Genomic DNA, 19319 nt, shown 5'->3' on the forward strand with positions numbered 1-19319 from the left:
ACAGTACTGATTCTTTATCGTGTCAATGTCTAGATAGACGGGAAAATCTCGGTTTGAAAGTTCGTAAAACCGCATCTCCGTGTCAAGATATTGTTGGAAGAAAATATAATTTTCTCTCGCTAGCAAGAATCTGGACTACATGTAACTCGCCAACATCTTATTTGTACATTTTTTTCTTCTTTCAGTTCACCTCATGTAAATTTATTTTGGACAAAGCATGATATTCAAGATAAAATCGATGTTATTTCTATTAAGAAAAACGTAATATGTCGGCGATTCAAATAAAAACAAGTGACGAAAAATTTTCCATGGTAAACCACCTAGTATCTGTACCATTACAAAAGCTTAAGTCACCTTTGGAACAAAACTTGTCCACAGCAATGTACATTTTTCTTGCATGTCAACGTACATGTAGTTGCATGTTGACATAATTATGCTGCATGTCGACATATTTATCTTGTATGTAGACATAAATTATAGAAAAATAACTTGCATACAAGGGGCAGAAATATGCCACCATAGCAATGATACAAAAATGGTTGAAATAATTACTTCCTTTCACTCGACCCAATCGCTTCTTCACGGGCCTTTCTGACCAGCCCGGGTTGTTGTTGGTTTTTTGTTTTACGTGCCGTCGAGAATTTTTCACTCTTATTTCACAACCTGGAGGTGAAGTACGACATTTTTTTAAAGACTTAATCTTAGCGCTCAGGGCCGTAGCAGTACGGGATCTTTAACGGGCCAACGCCTACCTCCACACAAAGTCATATCCGAAAGACCTGTGATTTTCATCTCTAAATGCCGAACGTTTGGCGAAGGAGCAATCACTACCTATTATTACGTCTTAGGGGTGATGCGACCATGGCGCGAGCGAGGTTCGAACTCATGACCTTCTGGTTACTGAGCAAACGCCCTACCATTCAGCTACAGGAAAGGCGCCTTGAATGTATTGAGTACTAAATTTCTACAAAGTGGACGCTTACAACCATTGTGTAGGTCACTAATTAGTGATTATTAACATGATTTTAGACTTACTATGGGGAAATCTCGTCTTATTTAGTAAAGATTTATTGTTTAACTATGCATAATCTTATAGCCGTATCATGATTTGATATAAATATGGAGGTTACCGGAAGACATTCGACATCGTTTCTGCGCTTGATGGAAAGGACCGAGAATATGTGATTGCACTCAACCATGTAATTTATTAATGACTTACACTGTACATCGAAAGCACGAGGAAGATTGTGCATGTTTCACAGTTCAAAATACAAAGTGACCATAAAAGAATCTTTCATCTTCAAGGTTGGTGAAAGATCGAAAAAAGAAGGAGTTGTTTGAAGAGACTAAAACTAATTTCACAATCAGCAAGGGATATAAATCCTTATCAATGACCTTGTTTACTGTAGGTTCAACATAGGCAGAGATTGCTAAGCCAGTTAATGTCCTGATAAGCACAATTAATCAATTTAACTAAAGCAATAAACAGGTCATTGTCTATTGCTGTTGAAACAAACAGCCAGCAATATTAGATTCATTTATTGTTTTAAAGTTTACATTTTTTCGTCCATAAAAAATATTCAGGAATAAATTTTTACTTTAAATTTTCATAAAAAACCAGTTTTTGTTCATACATTTCAGTTCAACTCCAATTATTATATAAATATTTCTTTTTATCGTTTAAGTGTTTTGCATACTCTACCAGACCAAAAATTGTTTGAGCTTGCGCCTTGTAGCAGAGAGTTACATTAGCTCCTATCTTTCATTCACAAATCTGCCAAGCAGTTTGTTTTGGACATACCTCTTAAAGCTAATCACGTGTTCAATCGATTCCTTAATGATATATTCATTTTCGCGCCATCCCAATCTCTCAGTCACTGCAGCGGGAAAGCAGACGCCACAATGCTAGAAATTCTTGCTCTCGTCATCAAGGGAACTTAGTGATAAAATAGCAATATTGTTATGAGGGAAAATAAAGTTTTTTGAGGATCATCAATAAAAACGTCCCTGTCCATGCAATGGTTGACTTCTGCATATAGTGTATTTCGGACTTTCTAGATCATTGGGCAGAAGAAGATTTCGATATGGACCAAGAAAACAACAATGTCCCCAAACCAAAGTTAATCGCCTTCGACCTTGGTAAGTTTGAGTTTTTAAAAACAATAATTTATTCAGATTTAAATAATTTTGAACGTGATATTTTCTATTTTGACTGGTGCCTAGCGGCAATCGCAGAACATTTACCGTTTCCGAGTCTGTTTCGAATTTCGCCTGTGAATATGTGTTAACTCGGTATGACAATGAATCGTTTCGTCATCCGCGTGGTCTGCTAACGTTATGATAACGTTTCTATTATCTGTGTCAAGGGAATATTATTCCAGGTTACAGCATGCACGATAACTTAAGAATGTTACAAATTCTTTTAGGCCTTTCAAGAATATCGTAAATCATACTGGTTGTATTCTGAAGAAGGAAATATGTATAATTTTTATTTCATTACAAATCATTTTTGTATCAATTCTATAGTGCAATACTCCACCCTTTCATCTCAATCTGAACAATTTACCTATGCAGATCCAACAGTTTGAAGTCAAAATATGAAAATTATTTTAAACTCTATTTTATCCATACCGGTAATTGAATCTGATTGACCAAGTCTGGTCCAAAGACAGAATGCGCATCTAATATGGACACAAAAAAAAGAAGAAGCTAATTTGTGTTAGCAGGTAATAATTTTATCGCAACCAGTCTCTTTTGCCTTGACATTTCTGAGATTAATTTCACTTCATTTGCACTCATTTCGTACATACAATTATTGTATAGCACGATGACGTTCGTCAATATTGCTTATATGCACCACAATTATCTTCTAAAATCAGGATTTTTCTAACTACATGCGCATTCTGAAGATAGGGGTGAGGCCTAAAAAAGTTGTTGATATATTCATTGAATATTTTTGCTGTGAAAATATAAGCTCGAATGATTGATAAGACTGATGCACCTTAAAAAAATAAATGTTGTGAAAATATTTTCTCAACTTCTGTACTCCATTGATAATATCTTGTTGAAAAAGCAGGAATCCTAATTGATTTTTGTAACCCAAACTGACTTAGTTTGGCATACCAACTGCAGATCATCGTGCCTATCATTTAGAGCTGCAACGGTCATTTGAATCCGGATTGCCGCTTCATCGCTAGCTATCGTCTAAGATTAGATTACTCATGGTGCATATGGACACTTCGCAGGGTATCGTTTTTCGGATTCGATAAATCAGAGTATGTTTTCTCAGTGTTATTACACAACTGGAGAAGAACATAGCTGTGAAACTAATATCTCTACACGAATTACGAACAGCTGTGTCTCATTTCGTGTGTGATGTTAACGATAAGGCGAAAAAGTGATTATATTGATGATTAAAGGACTCAGAATAAAATAGAGTCTAATGTATGCGCCGGATCAAACGAATTGATCACGTACGATTTGATGATGGATTCGTCACCATCCTCTTGGCAGCAGAATGTATTCTTTAATTTCATCAAGATGTTCTCTTACAGCGTACAGCTTTGGAATCATCAAAATTATTCGGTTTTAACTTTATGTTTTTAAGAAACTCGACATATGGAAACGTTCTCTTGCTATTTTTAATTGTAAGTAAACACGATAAATTTTAGGAGATAATGTGATTTGTTAAGTCTTAATCTAAAAACAAAAACATATGAAGCCCGGATCTTACAGTTTTTTTAACAGAACTGTACCTGTCGAAAAATTCTGTTCAATTTTCAAAACCTCTTCACCTTAAATACTTTAAGTACAAACTATCTAACGCTTTATTTTTATGTCTCAAACGTAAGAAATGAGTATTTGGTTTATCTTTATTATGGGGGTATGAAAGTATGGGGGTAATTTGCAAAATTGGCCATGCAGAAATATTCCTTATGATAAAAAAACCCCCACACAACACATTGAATTGCACTCCGTACATATGTCTTGTAATTCAACGTATAGATCTGCATTTCAAGGTGTAGGTTTTTCTGTGAAGTTGATAGGTCACCTGTGCGTCGCAGTGCTTTTATCGAAAATTGAAATACAACGAAACAGCAACAGCTTATTACTAAAAAAATTGGTATGTATTAGATTTAACAAGCACGTTTTCTGTTCCTTCATTTTGAATGAAATATGATTACATTGAAAACACAATGCTCGACACAACAAAATTGTATGCAATTCGTCTTTCATACTTGTAAAAACAAAATACACCTCTCACATTTTTTGTAGAAGTGCGTGAACATTTGGTCTGACTTAACCTAAAATGCGTTATTCGATCAAATAAAGATAACGAATATTAATCAATCTCATAATTCCTATAAAGACAAATATTGAAGAATAGGACAAACACGGACCTCTGGACACACCAGATGTGCGATCAGTTGCCTAGGAGGAGTAAGCATCCCCTGACGACCGGTCAAACCCACTTCAAGCCCTATATCTTGATCAGGTAAACGTAGCAATTCGTAGTGAATTCAGTATGCTAATAGCGGCCTAACAATCGGTAGGAAAGATGTCAGACAGCATTTGACTCAGTGGTAACTTGTATTTGCAAATTATATCATTATAACGACAATATAATTTGCGAAATGCTGACTTTGAACGTAGAGAGACTGTCGAAACATCGACATATTTTTCAGTAACCTGTCTTGATGTAAGAATTGATCATACGCAGAACATCCTCTCATGTATCTAATCAGTTGAGAGACATAAACACCATATGCAGGTGATGATGGAATATTGCCGCATAAATATGGGAAGTTGATGATGGAGAAGCTGAAATCATCCATTTTGTCATAACGTTCAGTTATGTTAGTTTGCCGTCAACATCTATGTCCAATAAAAAGAAGCAGTTGTGGAAGACCTTATAATGTCTTTTTTCCGATTTCAATGGAATATAAGGAATTGCAAAATGAATAAAAATCATTGTTATTAATAGATAAAACGTCGATATATCGAAATGTGGAGTTGAAGGTCACAGCAATATGTTTTTTCCTCTCATGAAGCTTTTGAATAAATTCTGCTTCGTAAAAATAAAGACAGGTCAGCTAATAAAGGAGCACAATCCGTGCCCATGGGGATTCCAACAAACTGTTGGAAGACCTGATCACCAAATACTACGAATATATTTTCAAAGTATATCGAACTTCGTGATCGGTCTCTATGTTTCCCCCAGCTTAACATATCCTTGCATTGACCTAATCGAAAGCTTTAATCTATAAAAATTTACGTTTCTCAATGTTTTGCAGTGATGAACCTGTGTTGTTTTACTATATTCCTTTGATGAAGCGTGTTACGTCTATTTTAATTAATTGCTTTGCATTCATGAGGCTATCATTACATCTAAGGTATGTGGATATAAAAGAATAGAAGCGTGGGATAATTCATGCATAATCCGCTTCTCCCGACCCATCAAACAAATAACTCCATAATGCAAACAAAACTCACGCCTCTAATCACTTTTGACTGGGTCTTGCAGTTTAACTGTATACAAAAATAGCCGACAAGGTATCGTTTCGTAGACTCTAGTAGTCGTTTTTGATATTTTAGATTATTCAACCATACGATAAAACAATTATTTATCCCCCCCCCTCCCCCGGTCAATACGATGTTTTAGTCACCTGGGGGATATAAAATCCACCGAGCACGGAGTATTTGTATAATATTTGGCGATGTCATTTGTATATAAAAGTCGACAAATACGTGTACCTACATGTATGCTTACTTTAACGAAAATCATGCAGAAAACATACATGAATGTAAATAACATAATTCATGTGACGTATTGGTAGATTGCATTAAATTGGTTTGATGTTTTATCTATCTATAGCAATGTATCCAGTTATCACGAGCCTCCACATGTCAGATATGCACCATTTTTTCTATTATTTACATAATAAATAACATTTTCGAAAATGCATGCTTTTTTTGTTCATTCTCCTGCTGTATCAATAAACAATATTCGGCTCCTTGACAAGTAAACTAAGAAAGAATTCAAATGAATTTTCTTTTAAAACGTCTGAATTTAGTAATGCTAGAACTTCGGTATCGCACTTTGATCGATCTAAGTCATAATCGAGTTTTCATTTACAAAAAAAAAGAGGTTCAAATCTCAGTTTCTAGACCATGTTTATATCATGTAATGATGCATTTGATTTATCAATGTAGATGTACATATTTTGGAGTACGTGGGAATTTACGGAAAAGGAGGAGTCGTTTATGAATTCGTTGTTCATGCGACTTGTTACGTGCTCCAAAGCATGTGTAACCTTGCATATAAAAAATAAAAATATCTGAATACTAGCATAAAAATATAAAAATTTACACAACTTCGAAATTATGTTTTCGATAAAATGCCATGGGCTGTAAATTCTAGAACGTATGTGAAATTGTACTTTCCGGTGTGGAAAATATAACACTGAAGAGCCATTATTTGTCGAAATGCTCATCTGGTGCATCAAAATTGGTACCGTATAAGTTTTACATATGAGTCTTTTCATGACATTGTGATATACATCTAGCAACTCATCGACAACGGCGTATATTGAAATGTATTTTGCTTGGCATGCCTGGTATCTATATTTTCAAAATTACCTCTACTGAAATCCAATCACTAAGTATCGTAATCGACATATAACTGCATATACGTTTTTCACCTGACATTAGAAAGTTCGAGTATGTCTATAGGTATTACGTACATATATTTTGAACAAATTGTAGTCGAAGTATATAAGGTTTGCTATTTATACAATCACCATACATGGTTTCTGTCTTGTAAGCCTCACCTTCTATCAGAAATTTGTTTACCATTGGCAATGTATTATTACTTTGTCGGGTTGTTAAAATGTTGAGGCGAAGCCCGACAAATTTCTGTATACAGTCAGTAACAAATATAGAGGCTCGACACATTTTTGTATACAGTCAGTAACAAACACAAATATCCGACACATTTCTGTAGACAGTCAGAAACACCAAGGCCAGACACATTTCTATAGACAGTAACAAACACAAAGGCCCGACACATTTCTGTAGACAGTCAGTAACAAACACCAAGACCCGACACATTTCTATAGACAGACAGTAACAAACACAAAGGCCAGACACATTTCTGTAGTTAGTCAGAAACAAACACTTTGTGTCGGGCTTCGTCTCAAACTTTAGGCCGTTTGATTAAACATGTAATTATCATTCATTCCTCTCCGACAGGATCGGTACTATTAACAAAGAAAGGCAGTGAATTGCAAGTTTCGTTTGAGCTATTTTATTCCCAAATCTCATTAAGTCACTGAATTTTAGTTGGTTTTTTTCAGTTCGAGTCTTTGCATAGCAGTTGGTAATAATCCTTTTAGCAGTATATGAGCGCAACGATAAGTATGCGTGCTCACCGCGAGTGGACGAAAATATGAAATTTTGCGTCTCACCGTACGCAAGAGTTCAACAAAGGGAAACAACTATATGGCAACTAGGAAATTGTGTATTGCATGACGTGTTTTATCCAATGACAGAGTATCCAAGGCATAACAATTCGTTATAAAAGAGCGGAATGTACATTCACCAATCTAATTCTAATTAGATTGATTCCTCTGTATAGCCTCTTGCTTTCTGCTTGACTGTGACAACGTTATTAAGTATCCATTGTGACGTCCTATTTAATTCATATTATTTTGCAGGAGAAACATTAAATATGAATTCTTTTGCCTCGGATACTCTGTCTTTGGGTAAAACGCGTCATGAAATACACAACTTCCTAGTTGCCACATAGTTGTTTCCCTTTGTTGAACAATAAGAACTTGTATTGAAGTGTATCATAAAGGAGCACAATATACTAGTCTAAAATCTAAAGTCTAAAGTCTAAAATTAGATTGACAGAGGAGTCGACCAAATGTCACAATGGTTCATTTTTGTTACCTTTATCTCTTCAAAAAATATTTTAAATACAAGACTTTTAATCACAAAATGCAATTAATTGTCCATACAGGGAATGGTCATTGTTCATCGGAGGAGGTACCCGTTGCATTTTTGTGAAACGGGTCGATTTTAGGTAATTTTTAATCTAAATAAAATCGGATCGCAAGAGTACGCGAGCGAATCTAGCATTTAATTTTAATTACATTGGGTAATTTCCGAACTACACGCATATTGAGCCTCTAACACTGTCAGGAGTTGAAAATCATCAACATACTGATGTTGCATATCATACAAGATACAAAATACAATTTAAGACATATTTCATAGGCACGGCTTATAACAGTAACTTTATCTTACACTTTATGTTTTTAATTTGCACAGCTGAAGAACGAAGAACGCCCTGAAAATATTGCAGGATTTGAAATTTTTATAAACAACGCATCATCAAAGTTCATTATTTTGGTATCTCCTACATTGTTTTTATTGCAATTTCATTTTTATGAAAAATGATTTAAATATAAATTTGGAGGAAAGGGTTATTTTATAATTCTAGAGCACAGATTTCCGGAAAAGGAGCTGTGAATATTTCAAAATTAAAAGTTTAAATTCATGTTTATCGATCCAACTCTATTAATACATTTATCAGAACTCTTGCCATAAACCCTGTTTTTCTAATCATTCTTTTAAGGTACAAAAGTCAGCAATTCTGCAATTGCAATCTGCATTCCGCGGGTTTTTCGGATTCTTTTCTGTACGCAAAATAACTGTTTCTTGTCTATTATAATGATGATCGTTTAATGTGTTTGCTGACAAACAAATTACGTTTGGCCGTGAACGGAAAATATGAAACGGAGAATTCAGGAACGTTCAAGCAAGCACCTGACGAGAATGAAAGGAGCCGTGGCGTCGCCTTATACCCGCTGTTGATCGTACAGTCTTAGGCCGTGGCGTCGCCTTATACAGCACAGTCTTAGGACTGAGCATGCATTTCGTGGCGTCGCCTTATACACGCTGCTAACCGCACAGTCTTTGGACTGAACATGCTTTATACAAGCAATAATGACAACCTATCTTTAGCGCTTTTATATTTTAATTATTTAGTTGTATGAAATATGAGAATGTGACGGCATATAATAATTACAGGTACCAAGGGATAGAAAATTGTAAAGAGAATTTGCTAGATGTTATCAAGTTTGATTTTTGTTTCTAAGGAAACAATATATGACTTGTTGGGTGTTTTAATAATAATTTTTGAAATTTCAAGTTTCAATGTGGTAGTATTATGTACTTTTAAAAAGAAACTGCCCAAATATTGCAATCAATTAAGATCTGTTATGTTTGATTAAATCTTGCTTTAATTCCTTTGAAACTTCGTTAAGTTCGTTTACGTGCTAACACTCCAGCATCGTAAAGCTCACCTGCTTGCGATGAACTGTCGGACAAGGTCATCATTAAACCATGCAATTGTTGTTATCCCTTAAGAAAAAGCCACGTAATCTGGAAAAAAATCAGCGTTTTTATGACAAACTGTAGATAATGTAGACACACATGCCATCTTTATTGGCCAATTTGAAAAACTCAATTCTACACGTGGCATACCCTCACTTCTTCACCAGAAGCGCTAGACAGGTCATTCGGAGGATAAAGCCATGCGGGAAACATTGCAACAACCTCGACAACGTTTTCCGGAATTTGTACTGCTCGTAAACCGGAATTAGCATCCCGCCGTTCTCCAGTCAATCCAAACACAAATACCTTCTGTCAATCTGAAACTCGATGGTTTTTATGCTTTATTTAGTGTATGATTTAGAAGTTATGCTATATAATAGCATTATATATTGTTGTTGTGACTTTCCAGAAATTCTATCCCCTAACGAGCTGGGGTCAGTTTGAATATTACAGAAAATTAACTTTGTATATTTTACAGGATGATATAGGACTTTCTGTACCCACTAAATCGTAAATACATGTACAATGTGTACAACATGATGAATAAGGTGAACAATCTCTAGTATTTTGTGGAGAAACTATTGTCAAGGTTTGCTTGTCATTCACTGCATACGACTTAATTTCTTCTTCTTCTTCACTTACATGTATGTAGTAGCCTGTCCTTGATTCTAAATGCTGCCGCTAGAAAATTCGGACACTCGTAGTCAATGACAGCAGACCAGTGTACATTTTATGTGACACGATGACAGATACATTTTGAGTATATGTTACAGTAGACCATATATATAGAGACCAGAAGTTACTTATCTTGCAGGCATATGAAGACCTTTTTCAAACATTTTGAAGGTCGTAAAATCTTTAAAGAACTCCCATTTTGTTCCAGCCTTTAGAATATTTGTTTGGCGAGTGAAGTATGTGTTTTTATTTGCAATCGTAGTGTCATGGATATTTATTTGTGTACGCCGCACATATCCATCTGTTTTAGATAAACAAGATTGATGTTGGAGAATATTTCACATTTTGTACTAATCAGGTCATTTTATTTATATCGAATTCAGATTGTCGACGGAAATAGTATAGTTCCTTGTAAATCTTAAAGTCAAAAGTTTAATTGTAATAAATAGTTCATGTTGAAAACGTGTTCAGTTGAACATTAAGACTTCTAGGTCACCAAATTGGCACAACAAATCTTTCTAAGAAGCGTGAAAGCTAAAAATAGTGTATTGACCTTGTTTTCCCTGAAACAAAATCCAAGTTCAAAAGAAATTTTCTGAGAACGCAAATATAACTTAGCAATATGGATAATTGAATCATGGGCATCCGTTTTCACTAACATTGTTCGTTTTCATGATAAGTTTAATCAATTTCTTCATAATTGGATTTAGAAATACTGGACAATTATTTTGCTAAAAAATAAAATTTATACAATTTATTACAGTTCCACAATGCATCATGTGTTTATATAATAGAATACTAGAAGGTTATCTACATATTCCCAGTAATTAAATTGTGTCGTTACAATAGACTATCAACTGTGTAGCATTGAAGACCCAATTCTTTCATTTTTTCCTCCTACCCATTTTCTGTTTGTTACTGTGCAGGCAGACAGAATAATTTGATACTGTTTAACAGGCTGAATAGTTTGGTGCCTTGACAAAGTACACATATGATAGTAATTTGTTTGTTGTCTTGAAAGTTCACTCATACTATTTTTTCATGGTACGAACGTCTATAAATTCGGCATAAAATCGTGGCGTTTTATTTACCCTTATCCTTCTACTGCATATGATATTGCATACGCACACACACGCGTACGCGCGCACGACAGAGAACCATATTTCAGATGCTCTCTCTCATCCTGGCGAACTATAAGTCTGATCAGAGCTCACATCTTATAGTAAACAACCCAATGACCTCCCAGTGTTTTGTGGAGAGCTTTCATAATTTCTTCAGCACTTTGAAATATTAGCATAATAGAATCGTCTGTGATTCTGGTCCCTGTTTCATTATACGTTTTCAGCTTACACAATAACAAGGAACTTCGCTCATCATTAAAAAAAATACATGTGTTAACGAATTGTACTGTAGGGTGTGTCCATGACCGAAAGACAGTTTTTAAAATGCTGTAGAAAAACCATACTGAAATCACTATTATAACTTTTAAACTTGATATGATCTGGCATTGATAATTGCAATACACTGTGTCATCCAATCAAGTACGTGCTACTTTCATTTTATATCGACAGATTGCAATTGTCACGGGAGTTGTTGAATAAATATACACGCGATGCCACTTGTCATGTTTTCGGTGCAATATATCCTGAATCGTTGGCCGCATTAGTGAAAGACAAACACATCACCATGCTTAATGTGTGTCATATTAATGATTACTACCAGAAGGTGAAGAATTAGCAGACGATGACTGCGGCGAACGGTGTGGGCGAAAGTCTGCAGGCTGGAATACCCTCACAGCTTTTACAAATTCTTTTGTACTACATACTTATCTTGAATTATCTCCAGTTGTTGTATGTGTTTGTACTGTAAGTCAGCCATTCTTAGCTAAACAACTGCGAGTCTATCACGGCATGGTAACGCAGTGGCAGAACCAGGAGGGGGCAGGGGGGGACCATCCCTTTCGGCAGAAAATTTTTCTATTAAAAAGGTAAAAATGACACATTTAAAACCAAAATTAATTGTAGAACCCCTTTCAAAAATTCCTGGATCCGCTCTGTAACGATGTTTATTTATTCAATATATCTTCTTAAAAGAATTATTTTGATTTCAGACTATACCCTGTGGCCTTTTTGGGTGGATAGAAAAGTTAATGTTGAACCTCCATTCAACAGAACGAGGTAAGGGGATCTGATAGCTCAGTCTTTTGCAAACGTACATATTAAAAATTGTACCGGTACACATTTATCATATTGTTAGATAATTATGTAAAGGCCAAGATCGAATCAGAACCCTATACACCAGTCGAGAAGAAAGGCTCCCCATTTGTCTTTATATGTCTAATTTTATGTGTACTGATAAATACATGAAGTATTGAATATAGATACAGTATCAGATAAGATAATATTTATACAAAGTCAGGTTTACAAACAAAAAACATTGGAATATTCCCCCCCCCACATTAAATTCACAATGCAATCAAAACACAAGCATTCGTATCATGAAAAAAATGTCATGAATTATGAAACTTGAGAACGTTTAAGAGTTGTCTCCCGCTGATGGAGAAACCTGTTTAAGAGTTGTCTCCCGCTGATGGAGAAACCTGTTTAAGAGTTTTCTCCCGCTGATGGAGAAACTTGTTCTGTACATGTATGCACTTCTATTTTCCTTAAAATGAAAGCAATCTAGAAACACGGGTTTTAATCTTATATTTACTTTAAGGCATTTGCATTTATATTTGCTCGCGTAGAGAACTTGGTTTGCTAATTGCAAGATTTGATACAGTTCATTGGGAAATATCTTGTCGTTTCAGAGACGGTAAAGTATTTGACGCCTGCAGCCGAGAAGTAAAAGCATTCCCAGACATCGATCACATCCTACATAAACTTCATGATGAGGGCTACAAACTCGCTGCAGCTTCTGAGTAAGTTACACGACCGACTTCTCTCCTTTAAACATCTGTCAAAGCTCTGTTGTAAAAAACTATTGCAATTATGTAACTACTTCACTTTTGCAGCCGTTCTGTTTTATTGCGCAATACTCCTTGCGCATTTTGTATTACTGACGCGCTGAGACAACTGTCAAAGTGTTTACATATTAAATTTTAGTACTGATTATATGTTTCGTCAGGAAAATAGTTTTCTGTGGTGCTTGTATATTAATGGAGAACATCAAAACCTAAAAGTACAGTCTCTAGTGTGAAGGAATGGGCCTTAAACACTGTACATAGTGTTTACATCACACAGTGCGACTTTAAAGAAATCGTGGTGGAAGTCACTGTCTTAATTGAACAAACATTATTAAAATGTTAGAATGGTTCGAGGTGTATGTAAATACACAGCATCAAATTACATAACAGTGGAGTATGAACATGAATGATTGACAACGGATAGAATCCCCAACTTTCAGTAATCTTGATTAAACATACTACAATGTAAATAGTAATAGTCGTTAGTAATCTTCACCACTATCCTCAAAATCCTCGATTGACAGGTTCAATGTTACTGTCAACAACATGCACTATTTGTTATAGCATACTTATTAGATATATGTATTTAACTGAATTTCATTTTAGATTTTGTCGTAAAATATAAAAAAGGTCAATTTTTTTCAAAACTAACAAGTTTATAACGCAACTTTGCGATAGACACACGGTGCATGTAGTCACTAATATACCTGCCGAGCTGCCGATTATCGTTTGTTTCTTTAAATCAATCGATTTCATTTAAAATGTCGTTGAAACGCAATACAGACGGCATCTATTTCAAACGAGTTTTCTTCTGTTAAAAATTTACGGCGAACCGTAGGCGCATGAATTTGAGACACGTGATGAATCTTTTTAAAATGATACCATCGGTTGTCAAGTGATGTCTCCCATTGCTACACAATATCCCCCTGGAGGGCGTGGCTTTTACTCCCACAGGGAAATCCTGGAGGACGTGGTTTTTATTCACACAGGGAAACCCTGGATGGCGTGGCTTTTACTCCCACAGGGAAACCCTGGATGGTGTGGCTTTTATTCACACAGGGAAACCCTGGAGGGCTTGGCTTTTACTCCCACAGGGAAACCCTGGATGACGTGGCTTTTATTCACAGAGGGAAACCCTGGAGGGCGTGTCTTTTACTCCCACAGGGGAACCCTGGAGGGCATGTCTTTTACTCCCACAGGGAAACCCAGGAGAGCGTGGCTTTTATTCACAAAGAAAAACATTGCGTTGTTTTTCCCCAATCGTTTCTCGATTAAACAATTTCGAGTATTTTATATGAAAGTATATTAATACAAATTAGTATATAGTAAGTGACCAAACTTGTGATTAAAATGATGTTTCATCCAGAGACACATATATTTCTCACATACAGTACGTCTTCCATGTATATTTCCTGTTCATGTCGACATATCTACGACATATCGAAGATATTTCTTCTTCTTTTTTGCAGAGCATTTAACAAAGATGAGGTGAAGCGTCTTGTGAATTTCTTTGGCTGGAATGAATTCTTTGACTACTTAGAAATCTACCCTGGATCCAAAATCACACATTTTTTGAAGTAAATTATTATCGGTTTTGGTTCGTCTTTCGGAGTAGTATATGTTTTATAAGGAATTAATTGTGTCTATCTATTATATCAGTTACTATATTGACAGTTATATTTAAGAAGTTGAAAGACCTTATGTTCAAATATGTTGTATAATATGCACTTATACAATAATTATGTTTAAATCAATCTAATCAAGAGGAATCCATTTCTAAAGGTTATTTCGATCTTGAGTGGTGTAAGAAGAAGGAAAGCAGAGAGTTGAATTTTATATTATCTCATGCGTCTACTGTTTTATAACCTCTCACCCCCAGCCCCCGCCCCCTTTTGTAAACAAACAAGCCAATTAATCTTAATATTTATATTATATTTTGGGATTCAAATTCTTTCATTTTTAACGCTATACAGATTTTCATGTCAAGCTAAAAAAAAATAATAATCGTGCACTCATACACACCATTGCTAAATACATAAAAGGGGCATTAGCTGTCATTTTGTCACCAAAAATGGAAATCAATGAAAATTGCTCTGTATTATATGTTTCAGTAATAACACCAGTATTTAATCATTTCAAACACTTTTAAACCTCAAAGCAGGCACATTTTTGGTGATTAAATATTTATTGTCTAGCAATACAATAATTCTTCCTTCTGTATTTCGTAATACGAAAAGCGGTTATCTAACGTAATTTTATTAGGTCGCTCTTGTATTTGTACAAAATAAATGTTTTATTGACCATTAAGATATATTCTTATACCATTGAGAGACTTTGAGAAAAAATGGCTAATGTCCCTTTAAAAATGTTTGGATGCTTTTGGATATTACTGAATTAAATTCACAATAAATTATTTATACAAGATCCATTACTTATTGGATGTGCTATATAAGTTATTATGATAATTATATGTGAGTACCACATCCAAATAGTTTTTCAAACTTTAAGCACTTTGGCATCAGTACCAAATTAAGATTTAAATCAATTCTGCTCTTTGGATAAAAATGTATTGTAGTGCTAGGCCTAAAGGCTTTTCGTTTTATACTATGGTTTGGCCAACGTTAAGTCATTAGTTTAGAAATACACAGATCAATTTCTACATGCCTCAAACACTTGCTTTGCTCTCAGTCAAAACAGGATCAACAAAAGCATACGGAATCAGAAAACACTTAACGAAAGTTTTCATAAAATAAAATGAAAAAAGCCCTCTGTTGATAATGTTGGCAGACTTACGTAAACGTTTATTGCGGGTTCACTAATTGCTTAATTTGTGGAATTCCACACGAAATTTGTGTTTATTTTCTTTGTCCTATGTGTATAAAGAATGACGTGAAAGGTTTGTTGAAAACCGTGACATTTTGTATTTTAGAAAACAAGCCCCATTAGATAACTCAGTTCCGGTGCTCTGTTGTCTTATTTTAGAATCGGAAAATATTTGTCTTCTGTTGAGAACTCTCTGACTACTTGCATCTGAATAAAGCTTTCGTGCATGTTTCAAATTTTAGTTAAATATAGTAAATATATTCAGACTAACAACTGAGGCAGTATGATAGCAGTTTTTTAATATTCAATGTTTTATTGCAGTATTAAGAAAGACAGCGGTATTGCTTTTCCAGACATGATGTTTTTTGATGACGAGCGAGATCATCTCTCGGAGGTAGCTCACACCTGTTTAGGCAAGTATGCAACTGAAACTTTTAATTGTTTTCTGATATAAAGTTCACAAGCCTTAACATACATGTATATGCGAGTATGAGAGGAAGTTCACTTCATTTGGGATTAGTACAAAGGCCTACAGGTATCAAATGACACAAACCACTGCAAATCTAGACTATGATACCGAGAAATTAACCTAGAACTACGAAAAGAAAATCTCGTAAAGGATTTGGTTGATTATGGTTATGACGTAATGACGGCATAGAAAGAATTTAGTGGAAAGACATACAGCCATTGTACATTTCGCTTTCAAAACACCTTGGCATACCAATGGCGTTTCGACGTCACGGGGTTTAATGGAAATTTAACACCGACGGACCGTGATAGAATTTCCTATAACTCTTGGTCTTTGAACTTAATCTACCAACCTTGAAAACTTTTTTTAGGTCTTACATGCATTTGGGCAAATCGAGGGGTCTCCGAAGAGATTTTGGAGGAAGCTTTTCGCGCATATGCCAATAACCATACAAACCAGGTGTCAGTGGGTCTTCCGAACGGAAACAACAACAACAACAACAGCGGAACCGGAACCAACACCAGTAATAGTACCTTGTCTCTGAACAGCGAGGATTCCGATGAATCCCAAACAGAAACGACAGTTATATATGTGCATCGTCGCCGGGGCTCGCGCGCTTCTATCACCTATGACGTACCGCCAGTGATTGACAGATCGATACGCCTACGTGGACGGCGCATGTCTGCGCCTGCGCTAAGTATTCCACAGTCCTTGCAAGACAAGAAACTGATTTCGTGCCCTGAAATCGTAGAAAATTAGTTTGTGGGATGGAAGAAGTGCTTGAAGTGCTATAATCTGTTTTCCTGGTGTGAAAATAGTTGAGTAATTAGGATAAAAAAGCTCCTTGAGAAACCAAAGAAAAAATAGTTGTTATACAGGAATCTGTGTTATGATTTAAGTAAATCATTTTGTAAATTAAGAAAATGCTGTACTCATTTGCGTTTATGATAGGAATTAGTGAAATTTTTACGTCCTTTTAACCAAAATGTTTAGATCATACACATTCTACGAGAGTCCACATCAATGAGAGCCAAGTTATATGCGATTTTCATCCAATATTGAACTTTTTTCTGTATATTTTGAACGACGCGGTTTCTCTTGACAAAACTGTCTATTTTGTTCATGATATTTATATAATTGTCATTTATGATTAGAAATGTTTATCATAGTGAAACTTACTACTCATAGAGAAACGTTCTTGTGAAATAAAATATGAAATGCCCTATGTGCGTTTTGTCTGTGTGTGATTTATTGCCGTGTGGACATAGTGCAGTAGCTCGAGGTAATATTTTTATATTTATCATTGCTTATCATTAAAGTAATTTACCGAATATTGTGGGGATGAATTTTAATGGGTAGTTGTAGAGGGTGCTTACGATTAATCCACTTGTATAATTGAACAGTTTTGGTCTCAATTCTGAATATAAATGTATCAGTCCCAGTTGCAGCAATATGGTATGGCTGTTATTTTGAATGGAAAAGGCGAAAATGACAGTTATCAATGAAAGGTGTAGATAACGATCAGTTATCCATCTCACGAATCCTATAAAGAATATGAAATTGAGAGAAGGGTAAACACGGGCCCCTTGACACATCATAGTTGGGATCAGGTGCCGAGAAGGAGTGAACATACTTTATTGACCGTTCACAAGCTCCGTGAGCCCTTGACCAGGTGAACGGAGTAATCCATAATCAAAATCAATAAGTAAAGAACAACCCAACAATGGAGAGTAAACACATCTGAGAGCGTTCGGCCTAATGAGAGGTATTTGCAAATACGATCATTGTAACATTTGATGTTTGTTGTGAGGACAAGTGAAGACAACAATGTCCCAAATCCCACAAAGAATATAAAATTATCCATCTCACGAATCCCACAAAGAATATAAAATTATCCATCTCACGAATCCCACAAAGAATATAAAATTATCCATCTCACGAATCCCACAAAGAATATAAAATTAAGAGAAAGGCAAACACGGATCCCTGGACATACCAAATGCCTGGAAGGAGTAAGTAACCCCTGTTGACCAGTTACATTGTACACCCGCCGGGGGTCCTATATCTTAATCAGGTAAACGGAATAATTCGTAGTCAAAATGAGTATGTAAAGAACGGTCTAACAATCGGTATGAAACACGTCAGACAACATTCGACCCAGTGATAGCTTGCATTGGAAACTAGATCATTATAAGGACCATATAATTTGCGAAATGCAGACTTTAAACGACGCTGCTGCAACTTCTGTAACATCAACTGATTTGTCGGTAGTCTGCTTTGATAAAAAATGATCATGCACAGAACATGCTTGCGTGTATCGATTTAGTTGAGAGACATAAACACTATTTGCAGGTGATACTGGAACATCGTTTCACAAATATGGGGTTTTGACGATGGAGAAGCTGAAGGGATTTCGTTTGTCATAAATTTGTAAATGTTGTTCAGTAAAATATTCATAATTATACATGTATGAAGTAGATATGGACGCCGCTATGGTATCTTTTATTATATAGTAGAAAGTTATTTGATAATTTTAGAAAACTTTTGAGACAAATGTTTTACGATCTTTTGTGATAAATGTTCGATTCGATTCAAATAACATAAATTTCGTAAGACCTCTCGATCGGTTATATATTCTGAAAATAAAAAGACTCTATAGAAGGCATTGAAAGGTAGAAACAAGATTTCTCATAAAATGAGATCCCTCGAAATCAACATCAATTTTCCTATTGACTCGAAAATTAACATATCATACTAAAGTCTGAAAATGGAGAGCACATACAGCTGTACATGTGCTATTCACATGTTTGTTTTGCCTCAGACTAGAATGACACTTTGTCATTGGATAAAAATAGTCACGTGATTGCTTTCTAAATTTCTTTAGAAATGTAGAAAATAAAATAACAACCGTTTCGTCTTTTTAATTGCATCAATTTCTTTTCATACACATCACTATCTATATATTAAACATATTGGTGTTCGACA

The 19319-nt window shown here is 35.2% G+C and overlaps 1 protein-coding gene across 1 annotated transcript; it reads left to right on the plus strand.

Moving 5' to 3' along the window:
- The first annotated feature begins 1708 nt into the window (after positions 1-1708).
- On the plus strand, positions 1709-17557 carry LOC125673445 (magnesium-dependent phosphatase 1-like). The gene is made up of 6 exons (XM_048910016.2): positions 1709-2139; positions 12188-12254; positions 12887-12997; positions 14512-14619; positions 16187-16278; positions 16705-17557. Exons 1-6 carry the CDS (start codon positions 2085-2087, stop codon positions 17091-17093), a joined length of 822 nt encoding a protein of 273 aa, XP_048765973.1. The 5' UTR covers positions 1709-2084; the 3' UTR covers positions 17094-17557.
- The last annotated feature ends 1762 nt before the right edge of the window (positions 17558-19319 follow it).

The sequence above is a fragment of the Ostrea edulis genome, chromosome 1 (genome assembly GCF_947568905.1).
Source record: "Ostrea edulis chromosome 1, xbOstEdul1.1, whole genome shotgun sequence".
In the NCBI taxonomy this organism is placed as follows: domain Eukaryota; kingdom Metazoa; phylum Mollusca; class Bivalvia; order Ostreida; family Ostreidae; genus Ostrea; species Ostrea edulis.